At 40.4% G+C, this 24,573-nt stretch overlaps 2 protein-coding genes across 5 annotated transcripts; one reads left to right on the forward strand and one right to left on the reverse strand.

Moving 5' to 3' along the window:
* Positions 1 to 496: 496 nt before the first annotated feature.
* On the forward strand, positions 497 to 14,963 carry LOC131108208 (acetylcholine receptor subunit alpha-like). Its single transcript, XM_058059069.1, has 10 exons — positions 497 to 618; positions 6,737 to 6,879; positions 6,976 to 7,020; positions 7,683 to 7,792; positions 8,205 to 8,400; positions 10,825 to 11,062; positions 11,137 to 11,360; positions 12,622 to 12,736; positions 12,804 to 12,928; positions 13,709 to 14,963. Exons 1-10 carry the CDS (start codon positions 564 to 566, stop codon positions 13,835 to 13,837), a joined length of 1,380 nt encoding a protein of 459 aa, XP_057915052.1. The 5' UTR covers positions 497 to 563; the 3' UTR covers positions 13,838 to 14,963.
* lnpk (lunapark, ER junction formation factor) lies at positions 12,268 to 23,030 on the reverse strand. Of its 4 annotated transcripts, none has more exons than XM_058059072.1 (17): positions 22,875 to 23,030; positions 22,081 to 22,150; positions 21,518 to 21,559; positions 21,128 to 21,178; positions 20,807 to 20,943; positions 20,673 to 20,731; positions 20,559 to 20,599; positions 20,383 to 20,466; positions 20,259 to 20,310; positions 19,588 to 19,698; positions 19,362 to 19,454; positions 19,116 to 19,221; positions 18,937 to 19,007; positions 18,661 to 18,831; positions 18,368 to 18,451; positions 17,425 to 17,635; positions 12,268 to 12,706 (listed from the first exon to the last, which is right to left on the reverse strand). In XM_058059072.1, exons 2-16 carry the CDS (start codon positions 22,105 to 22,107, stop codon positions 17,448 to 17,450), a joined length of 1,317 nt encoding a protein of 438 aa, XP_057915055.1. In that variant the 5' UTR covers positions 22,108 to 22,150; positions 22,875 to 23,030; the 3' UTR covers positions 12,268 to 12,706; positions 17,425 to 17,447. The 4 variants fall into 4 exon arrangements, with proteins under 4 accessions (XP_057915055.1, XP_057915054.1, XP_057915053.1 ...); XM_058059071.1 differs by lacking the exon at positions 12,268 to 12,706 and adding an exon at positions 12,844 to 13,831; XM_058059070.1 differs by lacking the exon at positions 12,268 to 12,706 and having other exon boundaries at positions 15,085 to 17,635.
* Positions 23,031 to 24,573: the final 1,543 nt, after the last annotated feature.

Genomic DNA, 24,573 nt, shown 5'->3' on the forward strand with positions numbered 1-24,573 from the left:
GATAGGCTCCAGCACCACCGCGACCCTCGTGAGGAAAAAGCGGTAGAAAATGAATGAATAACTGACTTTGGGGCAAGAGGACACATATATAAACTATTCGCAAAATAGTCGAGTGTGTGAGTGTGTGTGGACGTGCCTCCCATTCCAGCAGTGACGGCCCTCAGCTGTCCTGTCTGCCCCTTCGTCTGTCTCCCTGGTTCTCCGCCTGTCGGGGTCCTCTCTATCCGGCCCATGGTGCCTGTTGGGGGGAGGGAAGTGGGGGTCAAAGCAGACAGTAAAGGCACATTATTCACATGCACCAGAAATGATGACAATGTTGATTTGTACCCTACACACACACACACACACACACACACAGTCCCAGCTGTCCCCCAAGTGTGCTGAGAGGCTGTGATGCTGCCCGAGTGGGGGGGAGGAGGTTTGCCACGGGAAACCAGAGCCCACTTACTGACTGGCCCACCTTCCCGTGACTCACCCAACCAAAGTGACGGCTGCTGTCTCAGTGTGGAGGCCGACCAGATACAGGCTGTCCATTTCTGGAGTGTACTGACTGAAGTGGAGATATGAACCTGCACGGGGTTCAACTCTTGCTGGCTTGGATTCTCTGTGGACTGGCCGGTGAGTCCAGGGGAGTGTGGAGGGTGGGGGTGTGTAATGTCAGCCTTCTTGGTTGACTTCCAGGCCCTTTAATATTCTATGTAAAATACATATATGCTGTGTATGAACTGCACAGATAATCTCCTACTGTGTGTATCTGGAGGTCATTAGATATTGCTATTCATCAGGCCACACAGCGTTCGATTCCAACTCGGCCATCTCTGTGTGGAGTTTATATGTTCTCCCCGTGCATGCGTGGGTTTTCTCCGGGTACTCTGGTTTCCTCCCACATTCCAAAAACATGCTAGGTTAATTAGCGACTCCAAATTGTCCATAGGTATGAATGTGAGTGTGAATGGTTGTTTGTCTATATGTGCCCTGTGATTGGCTGCCGACTAGTACAGGGTGTACGCCACCTCTCGCCCAAAGACATCTGGGATAGGCTCCAGCACCCCCCCCCCCCCCCCCCCCCATGAGGAAAAGCGGTAGAAAATGAATGAATGAATGGATGTCATGTTGTGTAGCCTTGCCCATCAGTACCATGTCAATTCATGAGTGGTTAGCGTGCAGGGCACACAGCGTTCGATTCCACCCTCGGCCATCTCTGTGTGGAGTTTACATGTTCTCCCAGTGCATGCATGGGATTTCTACGGGTACTCCGGTTTCCTCACACATTCCAAAAACATGCTAGGTTAATTGGCGACTCGAAATTGTCCATTGTAGCATGAAGACAGCTGGGATAGGCTCCAGCACCCCCGCAACCCTCATGAGGATACGTGGTAAAAAATGAAAAATGAATGAATTAAACAACAGTATCTGTTTTGAGCATTGAGACCTAATGTAAACAAAGAGTGTGCACCTTTGTACCATGTCTTATGTCATATTTAACCTACTTGTCTTGATTGTGTCACAACTATGGGATTATAGTATATATAAACAAAGGTAAGAATTTTCCATTTTTCATAGCATGTGTCAAAGAAGGGGGGGTGGTGTCCGAGGGTCTTCAACCTGTTGTCCTTGAGAATTCCTCAAAGAGGCAGCTCCACATTGTCAGCATTCCTCCCAGCCTCCACATTTGAGGTATTCAGTCAAGCAGGTTGTCCTCCCCCGCGGTCATTCACAATCCCTCAAAACTTCGCAGTAAGTTTGCAACCTTTTGGCCAAGGACAGCAGCTCGAAAAAACTGTATATTCATATTAAAAATGACTTATTAGGACGCAACCCGACTTTCATTGCGTAGCCATTAAAGGATATAGCCTACAGTCATCCCTTGCCGGATCATACTTTGAATTCCACTGCTTCATTCTATGACGGTCTATCACTGAACACTTGGCCTAAATGAAGCATTTTACAAGTACAAATAAAAGGCATTGAAAATAGCAATGTGATATGTAGTATTCTCTACTAATCACTAATAATGTTACATTGTTTTACATTAATGACACAATAGCCACCAGTACTGGAAAAAACAACAAGAATGAACTCTCCAATGTGTCAGTCTAGAATATGTGTTATTTTCTATGATAATGTCTAGTATATTGGGTAATACAACTGTAATGGTGACTATAGGGGTGTTATTTTATGTCAAGGGGACTCTAATCATGTTAAAAACTGTATTGAGAAGGTCGTAAACAGGTCATCTTTGTTTAAAGTATAAGGAATTGTACTTTCTAGCACCAATTAAGTGCAATAAACAAGGGATTACTGTATAATGGAACCTCGCTGAAGTCCAGTGAGTCCTTATTACTAAAAACTGCCCGACATCGACATACATGGTTGACCACGTTTGTCGACATAAAACTGGAGACTCGTAGGGATCACACACACGCACATTTATGGGCATTATTATTATTCAATTATGGTATTATTTACCACATATTCTGCATTTATTTATGAGCAAAAATGTACTTTATTATAAGTGATGCTAATCCTAATCCGGAAATCTTGAGTAATGCATGATGGAAGGTAATGGTAATGGTTTTATTTCATTTGAACATGCATCAGATTACAATTGAATGCATCACATAATCAGTTCACAGTTCCACATGTCCAAAAGGAGTAGGAAGAAGCAAAGCTTATTCAATCCTACCCCTCCATCTGGTATTTTTACAATCAGTAACTGTTACATTTGTTCACTTCCTGCTTTCCATAATGCAGTTAGAGTTTTTTTTGTTTTGTTTTGTTTTTTTTAATAATGCACCCCGTACCGAAGTACGAGGTGATATGACCATACAATGACATAATGTGTACCATAGTAAGTGTCAATATAGTGATATGTATAGCACATCATGACTGGTTCAAGACTCTTCATCCTTGTATTTAGCAAACATCAACTGCTTGTATTGTTTCTTGAATTGGCTCATCGTTGTGCATTGTTTGAGGTCCTTACTCAATCCATTCCATAGTTTGATTCCACATACTGAAATGCTATGGCTTTTGTTTCAAATTTGAACACTCCATTTTTTTTTTTGCACACTTAGAGTTGCATTTACAGGAATATTGACAGCTGTAGTGGCTCCACTGTATCATCTGCTCCTCACGTCTAAATCCAACCCTCCTTGACAACCATCCCAGCTCCGAGACAGACTACGATCTGTCCTTTTTCTCTCATACGATCGATAACATTCACATTTTCCAATCCAGTGATTTGGAGCACACTGGAACGTTTCTCCAGACGCACGGCCGACAAATAGATGCCACGTCCAGATTGTAGCTGGTGTTCCAGGATGAACGAGCCACCAGTTGGACATTATCTGCATCGGGGCAGATAAAGATGCAGTAAAACCCGTCCCTCGCTAAATCATTTGATGGGCTTTATCGGTGGCTGCACGCTGTGAGGCCCCTCCATCCCAACAATATTTACTATCTGAGGATTGCCGGCGCGTACATCAAAAGGAGGATCGTGTTGCTTTGAGAACATAATTGTTGTCAGATTATATAACACAGGAAGTATACAGATCTCCGCTTATGTAATAAATATAAAATCCCATTTGACAATGACCAGATTCTCTTCTATGTGGTAACATCAGATTCAGTCTGAAGGTAATGAATAATAACTGTTATCAGGCTGTCTCTAAAGGATGCTTTATGCTCCAATAAAGTCACACCACTGTGGTTTATTACGGGCAGCTTGAGGGCCATTGTGTTTACGTACACTCGAATCAATGTGAGGATCTTTACAAACATCTACAAGAAATGCTGAAATATCCAGACGGCCCGGTGGATAAGATTTTAGCCACAGCAAAAGGCTGGTGTCATTGAAGTCACCTTTGGACAACAAGGCAATGCAACAATGGAATTATCCGAGTAAGCAGACCTTTTCAACTTTGTTCTGTGCACACGACAAAAGGCCATTTGAAGCAAGGTGGTTTTGTAGCTTGGTCTTAATTGACTTTCCCGTTGTTACCCAGAAAGCATCATTTGGTGAAAAGTTTCCTCGACAGTAGTGATACACAGACCAGCACGGTTAAACTGCTCACAAAATGTTTACAAAATCATGATGTAAGTGGTAAAAACAACAACAAAAATATATATCATGTCATTCTATATTAATATCAGGACCTGGACCACATGTGTATGGCTTCTTCATTAGCCCAACCAAACAAATTTCATGGAAATCAGTTCTATTGCTTTTGCATTATCACCAACCAACAAAAGACCATCAAAACAAAACCTCTTGACTTCGTTTTTTGTCAAAGATAACGTCCCTGTTTGCTTATTTACCAGAAAGTGTGTAAAAATAGGGGAAAACCTCCATGTGTTGTTTCATTCAGGAAAGCGAGGAGGCAAACGGTGACAGCCGCTGACTGACAGCTGCAAGTGTCGGCTCGGTCCCGCCTCCCATCTATTTCTGTTGCTGCGCACATCAAAGGCGGCACACCAGACGGGACGCCATGTCCATCAGCATGGAAGTGAGCGTCATGTTAGCCGTCATTTAAGGCCTCCAAGAAGGAGAAAGAGGAGGATTGCTGTAGAAGCAAACAACACACATAGCAGCAAATCGTGTGGTTTCATGAAAGAGGATCCAATGTGTAGGACCAGATGATTCCAGAAATAACGCACAGGACAGCATCACTCTATGTGTCCTCACTTTTCAAAGTTAACATCGTTTTTTTTATTATTATTTTTTAATATTAACTCTGATTAACTTCTTTTTACACTTGTAAGAATAATAATGAGTAGTAATTCAACTCTGTTAAAATACTATATATAGTAATATATAATATAATAATAATAAAGTACAATAATAATATAATATATACAGTAGTTTGAGCAGAGAAGACCCATTTACAACCTTCTAAATATGCATTGTAAATACAATTAGAGCCCTCTGTACATAAAATAGCACCCCTATAGTCATATTTACATTCATATTAGCCAATATAGTAGATACAATCAGAGAAAATAAGTAATTTAAGACATAAACAACCAATTATCCTCACAAGGGTCGTGGGGGTATGCTGGAGCCTATCCTAGCTGACTTCGACAAGAGGCGGGGTACACACTGGACTGGTCGCCAGCCAATCACAGGGCCCATATAGACAAACAACCATTCACACTCACATTCATACCTATGGACAATTTGGAGTCACCAATTAACCTAGCATGTTTTTGGAATGCGGGAGGAAACCGGAGTACCTGGAGAAAACCCACGCACGCACCAATAGAACATGCAAGAACGGAGAATCAAACCCAGGTCTTCCCAATCTCCTGACTGTGTGGCCATGCTAACCATTAGTCCACCATGTGGCCCTGTTATGTCTTTTGTGAGATAATTCAAACCTGCAATACAAGCCTGTTGTTTTGGCAATCAACTCTGGTGCTTGTCTCACTGAAAATCTAATGTAGCATGTTACATTTGCAATTTGAAAGCCATTTCTATGCTTGAAAATGCTTAATTAAAACAATAAATTAATATTTGAAAAAAACATAATTAAATTAAAATGCCGCAGGATGTGGTGGTACATTACCCATCCTCAGGAAGTGGTCAGTTTGAATAAAAATGTGACAAAAGAGGTGTTAAATGCGGGTTAACTTCCTGTCAAGTGGCTGAGCCGAGGCCTCTTAGCACTGAGATTAAGTTCTACCGTCCAGAACGAGACTAGGCAGCTCGCCAGACATTTAGTCAGCCTGCTTGCTGATCTGTATGCATCCGCCTGTTCCTGCGCGTCTGTCATCTGAGCATTCCTCGCTCTTCCTGTATTCCCAGCTTCGCCACACTGGCAAGGCAAAAAGGCTCTCAGGTTGCTGGTTGGATGCCATGGGGAGGGTATGGGTGAGGGGTTTATTGTGTGAATTACAGAGGCGTCACTGCCACCGAGTTTCGGTATTTTGAGGGAACGTGGACATAAAGTCAGGTGATGAGCTCAAATAAAATTAGTAATGACAGCTTGAGGGGTGAATCCTAAAATAGTAGCAATTCAGCACACACATTCCGCAAATATGCCATTATTTTGATGAATTTTTTTTAATATATTTATTATTTGTGTGAAAGCCCGCCTATTTTTGCTTTATATTATTATCTTTGGGAAATCCAGCTCATTTATATTATTTCTGTACATTTTTCAGAAAAAAACACAGCTCATTCTTGCTAAGTGAGTAATAATTTATAAATACTATGTGGTAATAAGGCATAAAATGATAATACAACATAAATGTACGACATAACGATGCAAGATTGTGGCCCATAATATCATTAATTCATTCATTTTCTACCGCTTTTCCTCACGAGGGTCGCGGGGGGTGCTGGAGCCTATCCCAGCTGTCTTCGGGTGATATACCCTGGACTGGTCGCCAGCCAATCACAGGGCACATATAGACAAACAACCATTCACACTCACATTCATACCTATGGACAATTTGGAGTCGCCAATTAACCTAGCATGTTTTTGGAATGTGGGAGGAAACCGGAGTACCCGGAGAAAACCCACGCATGCACGGGGAGAACATGCAAATTCCACACAGAGATGGCCGAGGGTGGAATTGAACCCTGGTCTCCTAGCTGTGAGGTCTGCGCGCTAACCACTAGACCACCGTGCCGCCCATCATAAGATCAGTTAATAATAATATAAATACACTGATGGAAAAGAAAAATATGAATGTGATCCAAATATTTGTCCATCATGCTGTTGCGTGGTAGGTTCGGCCTTGTGCTCAGAAGACGAGACCAGGCTGGTGACACACCTGTTCAAAGGTTACAACAAGGTGGTCCGTCCTGTCAACCACTTCAGCGAGGCCGTGGTGGTCACGGTGGGACTGCAGTTGATTCAGCTCATCAGTGTGGTCAGTGGGGGACATTTAAGGACACCAAGACAAATATGACATTTGGAGTCTAAACTACATTTGCTTTGTTTGATTTCACCTTAATATCTCCTTCAGGATGAAGTCAACCAGATTGTGACCAGTAATGTCCGCCTCAGACAGGTAAGTCTACCCTATAAAACTATGATGAGTTTGACATGTACATTTCCAGTGTATAAACAACTACTTTTCTTAAACTTTGAATTTCTGAATTACTACTATTTGTTTAAATACTGTGATGCTCGGGAGTCAGTGAGTAAACGATAACTTATTTTTTTCCAATCACGCACTATGCACTCACTATAACATAGCAGCCTGACTCGCCCTGTAATGTTTCAAACAACACTTTACTAACACTACATTCATCACACAGCAGCTTAATACCGAAAAGGTGTACTCGCCAAATGTCTCAATGTGATTTTAAATTTAAAAAACAACATCTAAAAGTTTTCCCATAAGTCATTGTGTCTGGGCAATGTATTCATTGGGACACTGCAATGACGTCAGTTTCCCTATGGGCTTTGAGCTCCGGGTTGTCTGGCTCCCTCTGGTGTAAAGAGGCGGCATTGCCATGCCATCCACCATTTTCAATGCTTTTAATGGCACAGCTGTAAAAGCTGTATTTGCTTCATAAAGGAGTACATTGTTAGTGTTGTTGTATTGTATACTTGTTCGTTTGCCATTAAGGTAAATACACTACACTTGACAACACTTTTGTTTTTGCTGCCATGTTTCATTGCACATTCTTGCACTAATGGAACAACGTGTCTCACTGTGATGTGCAGCAATGGATTGACGTGAACCTTCAGTGGAATCCTGACGACTACGGCGGGATCAGGAAGATTCGAATCCCTTCCACAGACATATGGAAGCCTGACTTGGTGCTTTACAACAAGTAAATAAACCTTAAGCACATACAAAAAGTAAATCAAGATTTTCTTCCTCAGAATTCACTACTACTACTGAGTGGATACACAGGCAGAGTACTAGCACTTAGCACGTTAGCAAGCAAACGCTAATATGAATGAAGGCACAAACGCAAATGCCACAGCTCCAGTGTGTATGTGCAGCACAGCCATCATCCTGACAGTCAACACTTACTGAGGCGTTTGATCAACGAATTAAATATAAAACCAAGCAGCATTAAATTGTGCACGCTCACAGACAGTGTTGCTCGCTACATTGCAAAAGAAATACAACCTTGTTGAAAAGCCAACAATTCGGAAATGTTATAAATGTTTGACAGCATGAATTGCCTGAGAAAACATCACACGCAATGAAACTCCACCATCTTTCCTCCCTGCCAGCGCTGACGGTGACTTTGCCATCATCCATGAAACTAAAGTCCTGCTAGAGCACACCGGAAAGATCATATGGAACCCACCCGCCATCTTTAAGAGTTACTGCGAAATCATCGTCCTGCATTTCCCCTTTGACCTGCAGAACTGCAGCATGAAGCTAGGAACATGGACCTACGATGGCCGGCTGGTCGTCATCAACCCAGTGAGTCTGACTTTTTGGAGAGACGCATGCGTAAACATTTGTCTACAGAGTAAATGTGCCCTGTGATTGACTGATAAAGTCAAGTGGGACAGGCTCCAGCTTGCCCATGAACTTAATGTTGTATATGTTTGTATCTTTAGTTGATTTAAAATACGTGTCAAACTCAGGTCCGGGGGCCAAATTCAGCCCGTGATGCAATTTCACCCGACATGTTTGGAAAATAGCATCGAGTTGGCCCGTCTCACTGACCTTTTCAAAGTGCTTAGAGCGTAAGCAATTCCTCCGGTATAAACTACTCTGGCATTGTGATTTTAAATATTGTATATAGCAAAAACAATAATAACTACTCTTAATAAGGGTGCCAGATTCAGACCAAAATTCCAAATAATTTAACTGTACATGACTAAAAACAGCAACACTTTACCATTGACACCCTCTCTGTACAAAATGTACAAAAAGAAAATCAAAAGTGATATTTTAACTACAGCAAAGCATGCTGGGAAATGCAGTATCTGCCCATTCCACAGATGCAAACTATTCCAGGTTATACATCTCACTGACTGTGATGTTTTTGTGTTGATATAAAATACTGTAGCTGTAGAATTATGTGCTGGAAAGATATGAATAAACACATTTGATCATTTTCTTATGTTACTTCAGATGTGGTAAATAGCACATGTTGGATACAGGAAGTGAACAAATGTATGAGCAAATGATGTGAAACAGAGAGGGGGTAGGATTAAATAAGATCTGCTTCTTCCTAATCCATTTTAGACATGATGTGGAATTGGGAACTGTTAACATGAAGTATTCCAATGTAACCTGTATGTATATTTGAAATACATTATATTATCCCATACCAAAACGAAATGCATTTGCATTGTTTTGTGACCCAGTTAAAATAAAATGTGTTTTTCCATATACATATAGTATATAGGCTACACCTGTATAAAAGCAGCAGGCGTTCAGGTCGTAACATGGGCTATTAAGTACACAGAAAGATACTACACGGAAATATATATTTTTTACTTTTGGTTTAATATTTTAACATTTTTCCCCCAACAGTGCTAGACAGTGCATTGTAACATGGCTTGTTAAACAGTGCAGAAAAGTAGCTTACCTGAAAAGTCATTCATCGCCGTCCTCCTCCTCCTCCTCCACCACCAAATCTTGACAAGCACCACGATTTAGAGCTTCATTGTAGGTTCTAGTGGACGTTTGGCGGTCTAAGCAGTACATACAGAAGCCATATTAATTATCCACTTGATCAAACATACTTAAGATGTGTCAGAGATCGCCAAAACGTGATATTAGCTTCCGTTTTTGATTCGTCTACGTCACTACTTCCTGGAGCTGCACGCTCAGCATCATGGGAAATGTAGTTTTTCAGCCATAAATTGTCTGCATCACGGTAAAGTAGCACATAACACCGAAATTACAGTAAATAAGTGGAACTCAGAAGTATTTGAAAGCCACATTTTTAAGACACGTGAATTATATAATATGATATAATTATGTAAGATAGATAGATAGCTAGATAGATAGCTAGATAGATAGATATGTAGCTAGATAGATATGTAGCTAGATAGATATGTAGCTAGCTATCGATAGATAGATAGATAGATAGATAGATAGATAGATAGATAGATAGATAGATAGATAGATAGATAGATAGATAGATAGATAGATAGATAGATAGATAGATAGATAGATAGATAGATAGATAGATAGATAGATAGATAGATAGATAGATAGATAGATAGATAGATAGATAGATAGATAGATAGATAGATAGATAGATAGATAGATAGATAGATAGATAGATAGATAGATAGATAGATAGATAGATAGATAGATAGATAGATAGATAGATAGATAGATAGATAGATAGATAGATAGATAGATAGATAGATAGATAGATAGATAGATAGATAGATAGATAGATAGATAGATAGATAGATAGATAGATAGATAGACTTCCTTTATTGTACAATATCACAGCAGTGAAATTGCCAACGAAATGTCATTGCCTGGCTCCCGTATAATAATAAATAATAATGTGAAGAATAAATAAATGACATCAAATATGAACAACAATGTACAGCGTAAACAGTAAATTACGAAATTGAATTTTACTTCTTTTTTTTTTTTTTTACTGAATAAAACATCCGACTTGCAAGTCATGTTGCCAGCTTGTATGTTAACAGTTGAAATAAAAAAAGCAACTGGCGAGCCGGATTCAAACGCTTGGTGGGCCGCATGTGGCCTCCAGGCCGTAGTTTGCTCACCACTGGTCTACACCGTTTGGACTAAATTGTCCCACTGTATAATAAGAAACAGGAATGATCTGTCCCAGGGCGAAACTATGGCCATCATTAAATATTGTTTCTGGTAGCATGTCCACTATAATGTCCTGTGATGTAGGACAGTGACCGCCCAGACTTGAGTAACTTCATGGAGTCAGGAGAATGGGTGCTGAAGGACTACAGGAGCTGGAAACATTGGGTCTACTACACCTGCTGCCCCGAAACGCCCTACCTGGACATCACATACCACTTCCTGATGCTGCGACTGCCTCTCTACTTCATCGTCAACGTCATCATCCCCTGCATGCTCTTCTCCTTCCTCACTGGACTCGTGTTTTACCTGCCGACAGACTCAGGTAAGTGGACTCTTGATTATTATTACATCATCACAGTCCAACATGTCCTCTGTGGTGTCGCTTGTCCTATGCAGGTGAAAAGATGACACTGTCCATCTCTGTCCTTCTTTCACTGACTGTCTTCCTGCTGGTCATCGTGGAGCTCATCCCGTCCACATCCAGTGCCGTTCCTCTCATCGGGAAGTACATGCTTTTCACCATGGTGTTCGTCATCGCCTCAATCATCATCACAGTCATCGTCATCAATACACACCATCGTTCGCCCAGCACACACACCATGCCCAACTGGATCCGCAAGGTGGGATTGGAATGATCAAGTGATTCATTATGAGATGAATATTCATGTATACTTTCATTATTTTCAATTATTACTTTGTTATAGTATTGAAAATTGCAGCACACAGGTTCTACATATGCTCAATATTTTTGTCATACAGTAAACCTCGGATATATCGGATTCAATTGTTCCCACTGGTTTTGTCCGATATAAGCAAAATCCGTTATATGCGTATACCGGAAAATGTCCGTTTTACGCATATATCGGATTTATATCCGGTATATGCGTAAATCGGATTTTATCCGTTATAAAAAGACACTTCCTTGACTATGTTTCCAATGTACCTGGACGTGCAGGCAACGCTGCAAACGCTGCAAATGACGTCGTATAGCGGCCTGTCACGATTCGGCGAATCTGAGCGCCACGATGCGGCCATCCGATATATGTGAGGGAAATTTAATGGAATTGCATTGGAACGGGACTGGAGATTTTGTCCGAAATAGGTGAAATCCGTTATAAAAAATCTGATATATGCAATGAATTTTTATTGGAAATGCATTACAGAAAAATTGGTTCTTTTTTATCTGTCCGTTGTGAGCGAATTTCCGATATATCCGAGTCCGATATATCCGAGGTTTACTGTACAAGACTATTAATTAAAAATAGGGTGGCCAAGGTGAGGCCATGACTCATATGGAAATAAGTTGAATGAATTGTCTAGATGGCTTGTGGGGCGATAGGGTGGCCAGTAGTGGCCGTTGCCACCCTGTCCGAACGTTTTGGACTGTATAGCAATTAATAATAGAGCACTGGATTCTGCTCACCATCATGGCGTCCAAATCTGTGCATAATAAGGAAGTGAATGCAGATTGACACACCTGTTTTAACTCTAGACTCCTAGGTTTACATGCCCACTCATGCTGCTAACAGAGACCAAATGCATGTGCTGAATCAGTCAACATCAACAGAGTGACAAAACTAGACCGGAAGCTATCAAAGTAATCGTGCAAAACTTAGATGTAAATCTCTTCTGCTCTCACACAGAAAGTTGTGTGCTGCAGTGAAATGCATCCAAGTGGAAATAGTAGTTAGCCGCATTTGTCAAAACTGTCCCCAGAAGTTCGGGTGGCCGGAGAGTGACCAAGGGTGGCCACGGCCACCCCGTGAGTGTGGAATTGATTAGGGATGCTCCAATCAGGGTTTTATACTGTCAATACCGATCATCCATAGGTGAAAATGTCCAATACCGATGCCAGTCTGACATGTTCCTCCTGTCTGTCAGGTGTTCATCGAAACAATCCCCAACATGATGTTCTTCTCCACCATGAAGTGTCCAAGCCAGGAGGTTCGTCAGAAGAGGTTGTTCCCTACGGACATGGACATCTCTGACATCTCAGGTCAGATTGGGGAAAAAATGCTTTAAAGGAAATTCAAAAGTTTGTGTAACGAAACTGTGGTCCACAGGTAACCCCACCCCCACCAACGTCCCCTACCAGTCTCCCATTATCAAGAACCCTGATGTCCGCAGCGCCATCGAAGGCGTCAAATACATCGCTGAAACCATGAAATCGGACGAGGAGTCAAATAACGTAAGACAATACAATAGAGCTTTGCAGGCCTCTGCCGAGGAAACACAATATGTTAGTCTGACATGTTTGATAGGAAAGTCCGGTCTTAGGCACAGCACCATCTTCTGACTCCATTTGGGTCCCAATACAAGTAGACTAACTGTGAATCGTGAAATTAAATTAGATAGAGGACAACATAATAAAAAGGTCAAATATTCCACAACACAAATATTTCCTCACATAGTGACCAGGTATGTTTATTGTATTTTCTACCGCTTTTTCCTCACGAGGGTCGCGGGGGGGTTGGAGCCTATCCCAGTTGTCTTGGTGCAAGAGGCGGGGTACACCCTGGACTGGTCGCCAGCCAATCACAGGGCACATATAGACAAACAACCATTCACACTCACATTCATACCTATAGACAATTTGGAGTCGCTAATTAACCTAGCATGTTTTTGGAATGTGGGTACCCGGAGAAAACCCACGCATTCACGGGGAAAACATGCAAACTCCACACAAAGATGGCAGAGGGTGGAATTGAACCCTTGTCTCATAGCTGTGAGGTCTGCATGCTAACCACTCGACCGCCGTGCCGCCGTAAACGATGTTCAACTTATCAACTTAAATAAAAATATAAAGGCATTCAGAAGACGCATTCAAAGACGTGATATGTAGTATTCTACGCTGGTCACTAGGTGTCAGTAATGCTACTGCAATGTTAAATCAGACACACAAGCACCAGACATTGCAAAGCTGAGTTAACATAATACGAGTGAAACAAGAGTGGTGTTTTGCGTGCAGGCGGCCGAGGAGTGGAAGTTTGTCGCCATGGTTTTGGACCACATCCTGCTTTGCGTCTTCATGGCCGTGTGCCTCATCGGGACGCTCGCCGTCTTCGCAGGGAGACTCATCGAGCTCAACACGCTGTGAAGGAACGTACACGTATGACAATGCCAGCCAGCATTTTGATTTGTGAGTTTATTTGGTGGTCGTGAAACGCCGCACGGCTCATACTTGAAACTATTGTCTTTGATGCGCCGTTGGACGTGATGATTGTTGTCTTCATGTCATGTAAAATACAAAAATAATCATGGATATTTCTTTCATTTTTGCCTCATCTCAATGGAGATGAATTTTCATTTGGGGTTTTCGTGTCAATTTTATACCGCTAGTTTGTTTAATAACCTTTTTTTCATCAAGCCAAAGCAAATTATTTCCTGTCTGGAAGTTTTATTGTTTGATTTTGCTCAACGCTTGCCTGACATTTCATTCTGTGTACATATTTTTATCCTTCCCGGGTGATTTTTGAATCTTCCGAGTCTTATTCTTGGATAAGTGATCGGGGGGAAAAAAACAAATCTAATTTGCTGCTTTAGTTAAAAGAAGGTACTTTTTGTTGTCGAATTGACCAGGCATTGAAATGGTCTCAACTGGGGACCCATATTTTCCAGTAGATCACTTTTAATTAAGTTTATTAAAAAAAAATCACATATGAATAACAATAACATTGTACTTCCAAAGATTTAACTGAGATTTTTTGTTGTTATATTTGTCCAAATATTATATATAAATGAACAAGAAACTGATGAAACAAAGTGGTCTAATCATTTTTGTAGTCTGTGATCCACCAGTTGAGAAACTGCAATAGCCTAACCTCGTGCATATACGTGTTATTTTTCATTGCACAGTAACAATATGCCAACTAATCATTTTTTATTGTTTTTAAATGCATTAAAATGGAAACATAGTGAAAAGTATATCTGACATTTTAAAAAAAGATTCTTCGTAAAAAACTAAAATTGCTCTTTGTCCCAAGTGATGTGATGGATATTGATGTTCTAATGTGAGCAAGCTAAGGTCTGATTCCAGAAGTTAATCTAAACACACGGGGGTGTTGCTCGCCACCAGACTATAGAATAATCTCTGTATACAAAAAAATGTCAATATAACATAGTCGCTGCAGCGTTTTTTGGTTGTTCATTTTGAAGCTGCTAATGATTGAATCCAACGTAACCATGCGGCGAAGTTCACTTTTTGTTTTTTTTTGTACTTCAATTTGTTTTGAGGACTTGGAAATAAACCTTAATAAATATAATAACTTTGCACCTGTGTTATTTTTTTTTTTTTACCCGTAATGAGTGTTTCAAATCACACAAGCGAAAAGCTGAAAGGCTGAAAAGCTTTTATTTTTTTGGCAACTGTGATAACCAGCGCTGGAGAAAACAATGTACCAAAAGAGTCAAAAACTACGTATGACTGCAATGTAAGCTGACCTGTAGCGTAAGGTGATACTTATACCTAAATCAACACCTAGGAAGGACATATAAAATATATTGTAAATGAACAATTCCTTAATTATATTCCTGTGGCTGTCTTACACACTAAAAAGGGACGTTGCAAGGAAGAGAGGGAGAGAAGGGAAAGACAGAGAGACTTCATCCAGCCAGTATTGAGCGAGACATTTTACGATGTCTAATCTTCACTTCTCATTTTCATGTGTTGGTAGCTTAATGAAGGGCAAAAAGGACCACTTGTACATATTCTTCTGCCTACTAATTCTGCCGTGCATGGAATAGTCTTAATTATTTATGGGAGTTTTTACAACAAAGAATGAATGTCGTATATAACACAATGAAAAATCTGTGATCTGACAGTAACCTCACAGTTAAGATAAGCTTCAAATTTGGATTTGCCTGAACCTTCACCACTAAGTTCTGTTACTCGAAATATGAACTTAAGTCATTGAACGGAAAGTAACTGCATCTTCTCTTAACACAATGTAAAATACAGGGGCTATTAATGTGTTGAGGAACTAAAATGTTTGTTTGTGTGTAATAAAAGTGGTTGTAAAGAGTACAATACAGGCAGGAGTGTAAACAACAGTCGTGGAAAAACAAAGAAGTCAGTTCATTGTGCTAAAAAATAATAGTATCGTGTCATCTAACACGCAAAACTTTAAATTATTATTATTTATTCAAAATTATTTAAATTATATGTGCAATTTACTGTTGTATATTGTTGTTCATATTTGATGTCATCTATTTATTCTCCACATTATTATTATTTATTATTATACGGGAGCCAGGCAACGACATTTCGTTGGCAATTTCACTGCTGTGTTATTGTGCAATGACAATAAAGGAAGTCTATCTATCTATTAAAATAGTGCAACAAATGTCAGCGGCACCGTCTCATCTCACACCATAAAAAGGCCAAATAAATACAAAGAAAGTCAGTGCAAATGTAGTCAGAAAAGAAAAATAAAGCAAATAATCGGCAAATACTTGGAAAATTGATGAATGGCACACACAGTCAGTCTGAAGTACAACATTAAACTACTGGAAAATGTCTGAATGGTACTTAGTGATAAAAGTCAAATCTGGTACAATGTTAGATATGACAATCATTAAAAATAGCATCTATTTATACAACAGTCAAAAGACAATATTTGTCTATGTGATAGTCAAACGGCAGTCAAACGTGGCGCTAATACGGTCGCTTTGGTGCTGCTTGTGCATCATTTCAAAAACGCTACATGAGTCTCTTATAAAGCACAGCAAGCTAAAAGGTTAATAACGACGCATTGTGGCTGTGCTGATCTACAATCAGTTTGGATCGGGTTGGTACTTTTAGAACTTCGGAGAAGAAATTAGTGAGGCAGCAAGAGGATTGCATTAGGGTCAAGTGGTGCAGTGCCCCACCAGATGGCGCTACTATAAAAAAAACTCATTCATTCATTCATTTTCTACCGCTTTTTCTGGAGCCTATCCCAGCTGTCTTTGGGCGAGAGGCGGGGTACACCCTGGACTGGTGGCCAGCCAATCACAGGGCACATATAGACAAACAACCATTCACACTCACATTCATACCTATGGACAATTTGGAGTCGCTAATTAACCTAGCATGTTTTTGGAATGTGGGAGGAAACCGGAGAAAACCCACGCATGCACGGGGAGGACATGCAAACTCCGAGGGTGGAATCGAACCCTGGTCCTCCTAGCTGTGAGGTCTGTGCGCTAACCACTAGTCCGCCGTGCCGCCCGCCATAAAAAACTTAAGTTCCTAAATCAAAGTTTCAATAAAGCTGTCTCGTAATCTTTGTTGTGCTTTTTTCCGGAGTCATTTTCTTTGTGGCTGTTATTGGCCAACCTTCCCTGTCCTTTCTCTGTTATGTAATGCTGGCACTCCTTGAATTCAGCCTGGCCATGATGACCAGGAAATACAAATCTGAGCATTCATGTTGATCTTACAAAAAATTATTTCAAGTATCTATAATGAAACTTAGTCTAAATTGTGCGTTTTAGTGTTTACCTCAGTGTTGGACTTTAAAAAGCATATCAGAGCTTAAAAGTGTTGTCTACTTTAATTGTTGCTGCCCCACTAATCTTGGCTTCAAGCTTCTTGTTTGCTTTCAAGCAGCAGCTCATACAGGCAGCAGTTTTGACACATTTAATAATAAATATAAGCACATCCTCCATGTGCAAGTTTTGACTGTCAGTGGTGTTAACTGCAAGCACCTTTTCTCCTGAAGGAGGCACGGCTACGACAGCTGAGGTTCTGCATCCCCGGAGGCACTGCCTCCTTTCTCCTCTGCATCCTCCACCTCCTCTTCTCCTTGTACAAGCTCTTCCGGCTCCTCCTCCATCTCCATTTCTGGTTTCTCATCAACGTGACCCACAGGCTCCGCGCCTTCAGTGCGAGTGTCGTCTTTGTCCTGCTCGTGTTCGTCTGAGGAGAACAACACGGAGAGGTCAGCAGCCAATGAGGAGACGGGAGATCACATGTGAGACATAACAGCCAGCATGCCGGCTTGTTAGGAACCTTTTAACAGCATTGATTGTTGAGTCAGCAGGACCAGAGGGATTAAAAGTGATTTGGTTTTACACACTTAATTATTGGCAAATTAATACAAAAACACACAATTTAGGACTGATTGAATCAAAGAGACTCACACCAAAGTACAATTACAGAATAATCCAAATTCAGACACAATTTATATATCAGGAAGAGACATATTATATGAATCCATAACAAATTGTTTTAGCTCATAGTGTCCAATTATTGTTCGATTAAGATTATATATGTATTATAATAACACTTTTAATCACTAAAGCTCCTCCCAGGAATTAAATTGTATCTGAACAGGTGATGAGGAACCATAAACACTTTGTGCACAAAATATATATGAAAAAAATCCCAATTTAAATGAAAAAACAGAATGCATGATTAACAAATGATGATAAATTAAAAAAGAAATTAATACTAGAATAGTTGTCCAAAAAACTGACGCAATTAAAAATGTACGTTTTAAATATTTGGTGCACTCAGTGTGCCGTGTCTATTTGCAGCACCATTTTGGTCACTTTACAGATTTTACAAACATTAGGGAGATGACTGGATCAAATCAGCTGTGAAACAAGGATGAGGAGGAGGAGGAGGAAGTGGGGGAACTGGGGGAACCTGGACTCTGCAGAGCTTGATTCTGAGGGTTCGGCTGCTGGATCGGGAAACTGTGGACCAAATTCCACGGCGCCGGCGCCTTGGCTAAGAGGCAAGATCACACGCTTAAATGAGCTGCTTAGAGAAGATGTGATGCTTCTAATGTATTTGCTATCAATGAAGCACATACAATAACAAGCAGGTTAAACATGGACGACAGTGAAGAAAATGAGGTTAGAAGGAGGAAGATACAACACACCAAAACAATGTGAGCGTTCATATATCCACCTGCTCTTAAACTTTTTTTTAATTACCTCCAGATGGGGGTGCGCTCTCCTCTGTGTCTGTGCCGGATGGTGGCACATGCCCTGGGGATCGTGATTCGGCCCGTAGCTTCCTCTCGTAGCTGAACTCCGGCAGCCTGGGAGCCTGGGGTCGCATCTTCCTGGCCGGATTCAGGAAGTAGCAATACGCACAACGAAATGCTGGAGAGACAAAAGAAATAAATTGTAAACATTTATTGTACCATTACTAAAAAGTTCCACTATACTTGAGCTGCATTCTTTGTTTAAATATCATATTTTTCTTACCAAGGTATTCAAACTCTTCTTTCAGCGCCATCCCATTGTGGGAGAAACACTGCTGACAGATTAAGGCATATCTGACGGGAAAAAAAGAAGCATTGTTCACATTTCATGGAAGTACATTGATTGAATTGCTCCATCTTGTGTAGAAGCAATGTATTGCTATATGACAATGTCTGCATTACCTGTTCTGTGGTCCATCTCCTACCAGGTACTCAACCACTCGGTCCAAAGCACCCCTCTCTCTGGGCAGAATGGGTCTTGTCAGCGGCGGACCAGGAGGATGCAGACCTGTAAAAGTAACACATAAGCACACACACCACTTCAGCAACCGAGAAATATGCTGAAGTTGCACTATGTGGTTCTAATAGGCATCATTCATCATCTTTGCATGAGCAACTGAAAAACATTAAAAAGTTAATGTTGCTTACCAACACCTGGTACAGGGGAGCAGTGTATCCTGGGTATTGCCGCTTGGTGGACAGAGGCAGACAATGCCGCTCTCTCGGGTGGTCCCCCTGGAGCTGAGAATGAATGAAGACATAAAGCACTGATTCAAATGTAGCTGGACTTCCGGTTTCCCTCCCATGATATAATGCTTTTCCACCTGTATGGGTAACTGACACACATGTTTTTAAACGCTTAGTGTGCACATACCCACAGGTGTGGCCCCAAGGCCAGCTGGGGGTCGGGCTCCCGGCTGCGGAGTCATCACCATGGCAGCAGGGGTTCCTGGAGGTCTCATTGCCACCCCTCGCTGGCGGATGTCTGAGAGGAGGTGAGGAAGTGTAATGTGTGGCGATTAAAAGACAATATGATCACTCATTAAAATACAAACAATATAAAGTGAAACCTGTTTATGTCCACACCGCGCCCATCAGACTGGCTGTGACATTTTCATTAGGGATTATCGTCTTATACGTAGCCTATGCAAAACTGTAGCTAATATAGCAAACAAATTGGCAAAGAAAGCGGGCTTGCATGACACCCAGATTTCATCAAAATTCTATGGTTCCATCTACCAAGTCTCCTCCCCCGCACATGCTCAATAATGTCCATGTCTGGTGACTAGACTGGCCAATCCTGGACCATCTTGACCTTCTTCATTATCAGGAAATGTAATGTGGAATCTGAAGTATGAGAAAGAGTGCCATCATGCAAGAACTACATTGCACAGAATAAGACGTCACTGTGTGCATGTTTCGATACTGAGCTTGAGACTAAAAACAAGTGGTTGACATATGTGGGATAGTTAAGCAGGTTCCACTGTAGTACCTAACTAACATAACAAATTATATGAAATGTGATGAGTTCTATTCCTGTAGTACCTTGTCCAGGTCTTGGGGTCATCTGAGGTCGCTGTGGGGTTGACTCCAGCTCCTAAATAATACAATAAGTCAAAACTAACCAAAAACACAAAACACACATCCCAATGTAGAAAGCAGAACTTACGGCTTTCTTCTTTGCTTCAGGGTCAAAGCGTTCCAGGATGACTTTGGCATTTTTGTACGTCTCGGTTTCCATCACTTCTTCCAGCTGGAAACACAAAACAGGGGAATTTGATTACCAAACTGAGACATGTCTGCAGAAGCACTCGACAGCAGACATTTTGGAAGAAAAGAACTTACTATCTTTTTTTTGGTAGCCTTCAATTCTTCCAGTATGTCACCTGATGTGGATTAAATTTTTGTTTAAAAGAAAAAAAAAAAAGCATCGGCTGCAGAGAAGGGCAGAACACTTACTGTTCCTCTCGGTGCGCTTGGAAAAGAGAAAGATCAGTAACTTCCGAATGAACCACACCCTAGTGGAGAGAAAGAGAAGCACGTCTGAGCACAGTTTTGTAACCTTTCACTGTTCGTTTCTTGCATGTACTTACAGCACCGGGTATATGAAGAAGGGCAAGGCCATGGCTAATCTGTGCAGCCATTGTTCAGGAAGGTAGAGGCAGTAGACCACCAGGCAGGTCAAAAGGTACAAGACGGATGAGTAGAGGAGAAGCCGGCCCACCCATAGCTGCAAACCAACAAATACAAAACCGCTGACGAGGGCAAAAACACTTTCAATTAAAACAGCGTCTTTACAGTTCCCAGGAAGGGCGTCCGGGGGTTAATAAAATCCAAAAGCATTCATGCGACTGACTCGGTGTGGTGACAATCCTTGACAGGGAATAGTGCCTATGCTGTTGTGAAGACTTTACCTTTTTAAGTCGCTGGTTTTTGGCTCGAAACTCCTCCAACTCCTTAATCTCCTACAAGCGAAGCAAACAGAGGATTAGACATCATTTCGAAGGAGACAGCATTCAAGTAGATTAGGACAGGTTTACTAAAATGTGATGAATATAAACCTTTCTACCTCATTTGCATCTTATTAGTGCTTCATCATTACTAACTGTATCATACGAATAAACAACAAAACAATTCATTATTTATGCAAAAGAAAGATATCCCGTTTGTTTACAATTACCATGTATACAGGAATAACCCTGCTTGCTCAGGTATGTAAACAGCTTATTCTGCATGTTTCAGAACCCGGAATATTGACCTTAACAGGAATATTGACTGCATGTAAATGTAGTGACTGTTAGTACCTTGTCCAGGTTCTCCAGCTGCTCCACTGTGGTTGGTTTAGTCTGCATGAAGAACATAAAAAACTGAAACCCCAATCACTATCACAGTAAACCTTCAGCACTGGTTGTTCATTAAATAACCGGTCTAATGTACAAGTTTGTATTTTTTTTTTTTTTAGCATTTTGTGGTATGTTTCCTTCTTTGATGAATGAACTAATTTTGTCCTTTGTAAATTGCATCTTGGCTACTCTGGCTCTCTTTTCCCCGCTGGTTGTATTTAGCTCCAGTTCACATAACATACTAGGTGTTTGTTTTAAAAAAAAATCTTAATTCTAAGCAAGAAAATTGCCATTGCAGAATCGTGCAGCCTGAAAACACAGCACAACTAAATATAAATCTGGTTTTAACATTTGCTTTAATTATTTTATCACTGGTTTGATAGCTTGAGAGTTTAAATACGGGTTAATGTAATTAATTTCTGTCGACCTAAATCAGTTGACTTCATACTTTGGAACCCATACTGTGCAAGTGGTTGCTATAGTGCGGCGACCCAAAAGGAGCTTCCTTTCAGGGTTTACCTTACCTTCCATCGAGATATCACAGCCCCCATATCTGCACACCACAACGGCTGTCTTGTTGATCCTTTTGGCTCACTGTGGAACATAAAGAAAGGCTGAGTTTAGATATAGCTGGAGGTACATTTATGAATATAATCCTCTTCACTAAGACGACGCATGCTGCTTAAGTTCAACACCAGTTTATGCTCCTAACAGGATTTTCCGCAAGCTTCCTATGGAAAAGCTGGACACAATGGTCTCCGTTGTTGTTGGGGGTTTACTGGAAGGAGATCTGCTATCAGTACAACACAGAGCAGGAACATATAATATTTTACAAAAACGTATGTTCCATATAATATCAGTATCAATATATATATTACCAATATTTAGTATCCCTAAACAACAGGTTTATTCCACCTTATGTGATTGAGTTGGCGTCAAATCATTGACGTGTGTACTTTCTATGATCAAACAAGACAACGATAACGCAAACAGTACGCAGGTAAATTAGCCTAGCATTGCCGTATGTACTAACAATGACAGCTAGCTAATTGCTTCTTACTGTGTCGTTCCATAACATGGAGGTTCGAAACCGCTGGCTACTATCTACGATGTCATATACAATAACTACAATACACAAAACACTAATTAAAATATAAGGATATACTAATGTGTCAAATCTGTCAGGAAAGATAACAACAGCCTAGTCGAAATCAAAGTTGTTTCTCAATTAGCTTGCTAGCTTCTGCAACGACAACAGGCGTGCAGACAAAACAATGTCTGCTTTTAAAGGCTTTTGTGTTTTGATCTCTTTACTTACATTCGTTGGTGTTTGTGTGCTTCAGTTAGTCCCTCATGAGTTAAAGTGAGGTGAGGAAAAAAGCAAACAAAAGACTTTTTAAGCTTTGCTTTCAAGATCCGAAGGTGGGTCGACAAGAGACATTTGGTGGCGCTTGGTTATGACGTCACTACAAAGTGGCAGTTGTTGAATGGCTAACCCATAATGCTTTGTATTGTAGTTTTTCTTCCCCGAAGGTTCAAAATTGTCATCGTCAGCATATGTAACACATCCCCAGGCTGATTTTATTAATATTTTCACAATGAAGAGCGAAATTTCAAATCAAATGTTTAAGCTTAAATATATACTTAAGGTTGAGGAGCACACTTTTAAACTTTAATGATGTATTTTGTTTTCACAACCGTGTGCTTGGATCTATTAAATCAATTATCAATTGTAAGTTATACATTGTTCATCACGTGATTCAGGCAAAACATGTACTTTAACTGAATGGGGACTCTTTTCACCGCTAGAGGGCGCAATTTCACTATCTCATGCATGCAGGAAGATAGCAGGTTTTTTCTTCTTTTTTTGCACAATATTTCATTATGATCGAAGTAGCTTAACTACAAGCAATTGCATATATATGTCTTATAAGCATATTTTATATAGTGATGTATGAGTGTCCTTGTCTTTGGTTATTGAAATTCATGGAAGATTTCTGTTGCTCCCATGAAAAACAAGAACAATCACGTTTTCCTTGGTTGTTGTTTGTGTCACATTGACAGAACTTCCAGTAAATCAGCCTCTAAAGAGACTTAATTGACGCTGCAGTGACATTAAACATGCTGTTAAAAGTGTGGAATATAAGAGAAGGTGTGCATGTGATGAGCAGGCGGTGGATGTGGCCTTCAGCTTTAATGGCGGCATGCCTTCTCTGCTTTGTCAAGAATTATAGATGCGATAAAAAAAAAAAGTCTTACATTTGTGTTTGAAACCCTGTAAGGACAGCCATTTCTACAATTCACCTAATATAACCCACTCATTTTTTTTACGCAAATCTAATTCTAAACACACTGCACATTTCATGAAGCTGTAATAAAGCAGCAGAGCGGTCAGAAAGAGCATAGACCTCATCCAAGGCCATTGAGTTATTATGCAAATCAGCATATATTTCCACTACTATTACCCATGTTAAAATATGCGTGGATCCATCCTCATTATTTCAGCAAAGACATTAGGCGTAGCCTCTTTATAGCCTTGTAGTGCATGAATTAAGAGCAGCCTACCGTGAGGACATATTTTACAACGTAAGCACTTTCACTTTTATTTACATTTTTCACTCAGGGGCGGATGAAAACGAAAACGGGTATTTTTAAAACAAATCTGGATATATCCCACCAATACATAATAATGGTATTAAATAAACAAAAAATGTGACATAATTGTTTTTTTATTGTCATCCAGAATATAACATGGTTTAAATTAATTTTATATTTTAATACTATAGTCGTGTCGCACCATTTTACAGGGGAAAAAATAATATGAATTAATGCAGGCAGTGAAATCAATAAATGGCTGTTTAAATGTTATTTAAATGCAAAAATGTCACTTTAAGTGTTCATTCAATTGCAAATTTTATCCTAATTTAATTTATCCTATTCTGGTGAATATTGTCCTTTAAAAAAAATCATTATATATGTGTGTGTGTTCTCTCCTCCATTCATTGAGACATTTTACA

Source organism: Doryrhamphus excisus, chromosome 20 (assembly GCF_030265055.1).
Source record: "Doryrhamphus excisus isolate RoL2022-K1 chromosome 20, RoL_Dexc_1.0, whole genome shotgun sequence".
NCBI classification, from domain to species: domain Eukaryota; kingdom Metazoa; phylum Chordata; class Actinopteri; order Syngnathiformes; family Syngnathidae; genus Doryrhamphus; species Doryrhamphus excisus.

What these genes read in the sequence shown, in the direction of transcription:
- lnpk (XM_058059072.1), bottom strand. Translation starts at nt 22,107, where the DNA reads ATGGGGGCTGTGATATCTCGATGGAAG. An exon ending in GACCCCAAGACCTGGACAAG is followed by an intron (nt 19,699 to 20,258) that starts GTACTACAGGAA and finishes ACCTCCTCTCAG; the next exon opens with ACATCCGCCAGCGAGGGGTG. An exon ending in GGAGATGGACCACAGAACAG is followed by an intron (nt 19,008 to 19,115) that starts GTAATGCAGACA and finishes TTTTCCCGTCAG; the next exon opens with ATATGCCTTAATCTGTCAGC.
- LOC131108208 (XM_058059069.1), top strand. Translation starts at nt 564, where the DNA reads ATGAACCTGCACGGGGTTCAACTCTTGCTGGCTTGGATTCTCTGTGGA. An exon ending in TGCCCAACTGGATCCGCAAG is followed by an intron (nt 11,361 to 12,621) that starts GTGGGATTGGAA and finishes CCTGTCTGTCAG; the next exon opens with GTGTTCATCGAAACAATCCC. An exon ending in CGGACGAGGAGTCAAATAAC is followed by an intron (nt 12,929 to 13,708) that starts GTAAGACAATAC and finishes TTTTGCGTGCAG; the next exon opens with GCGGCCGAGGAGTGGAAGTT.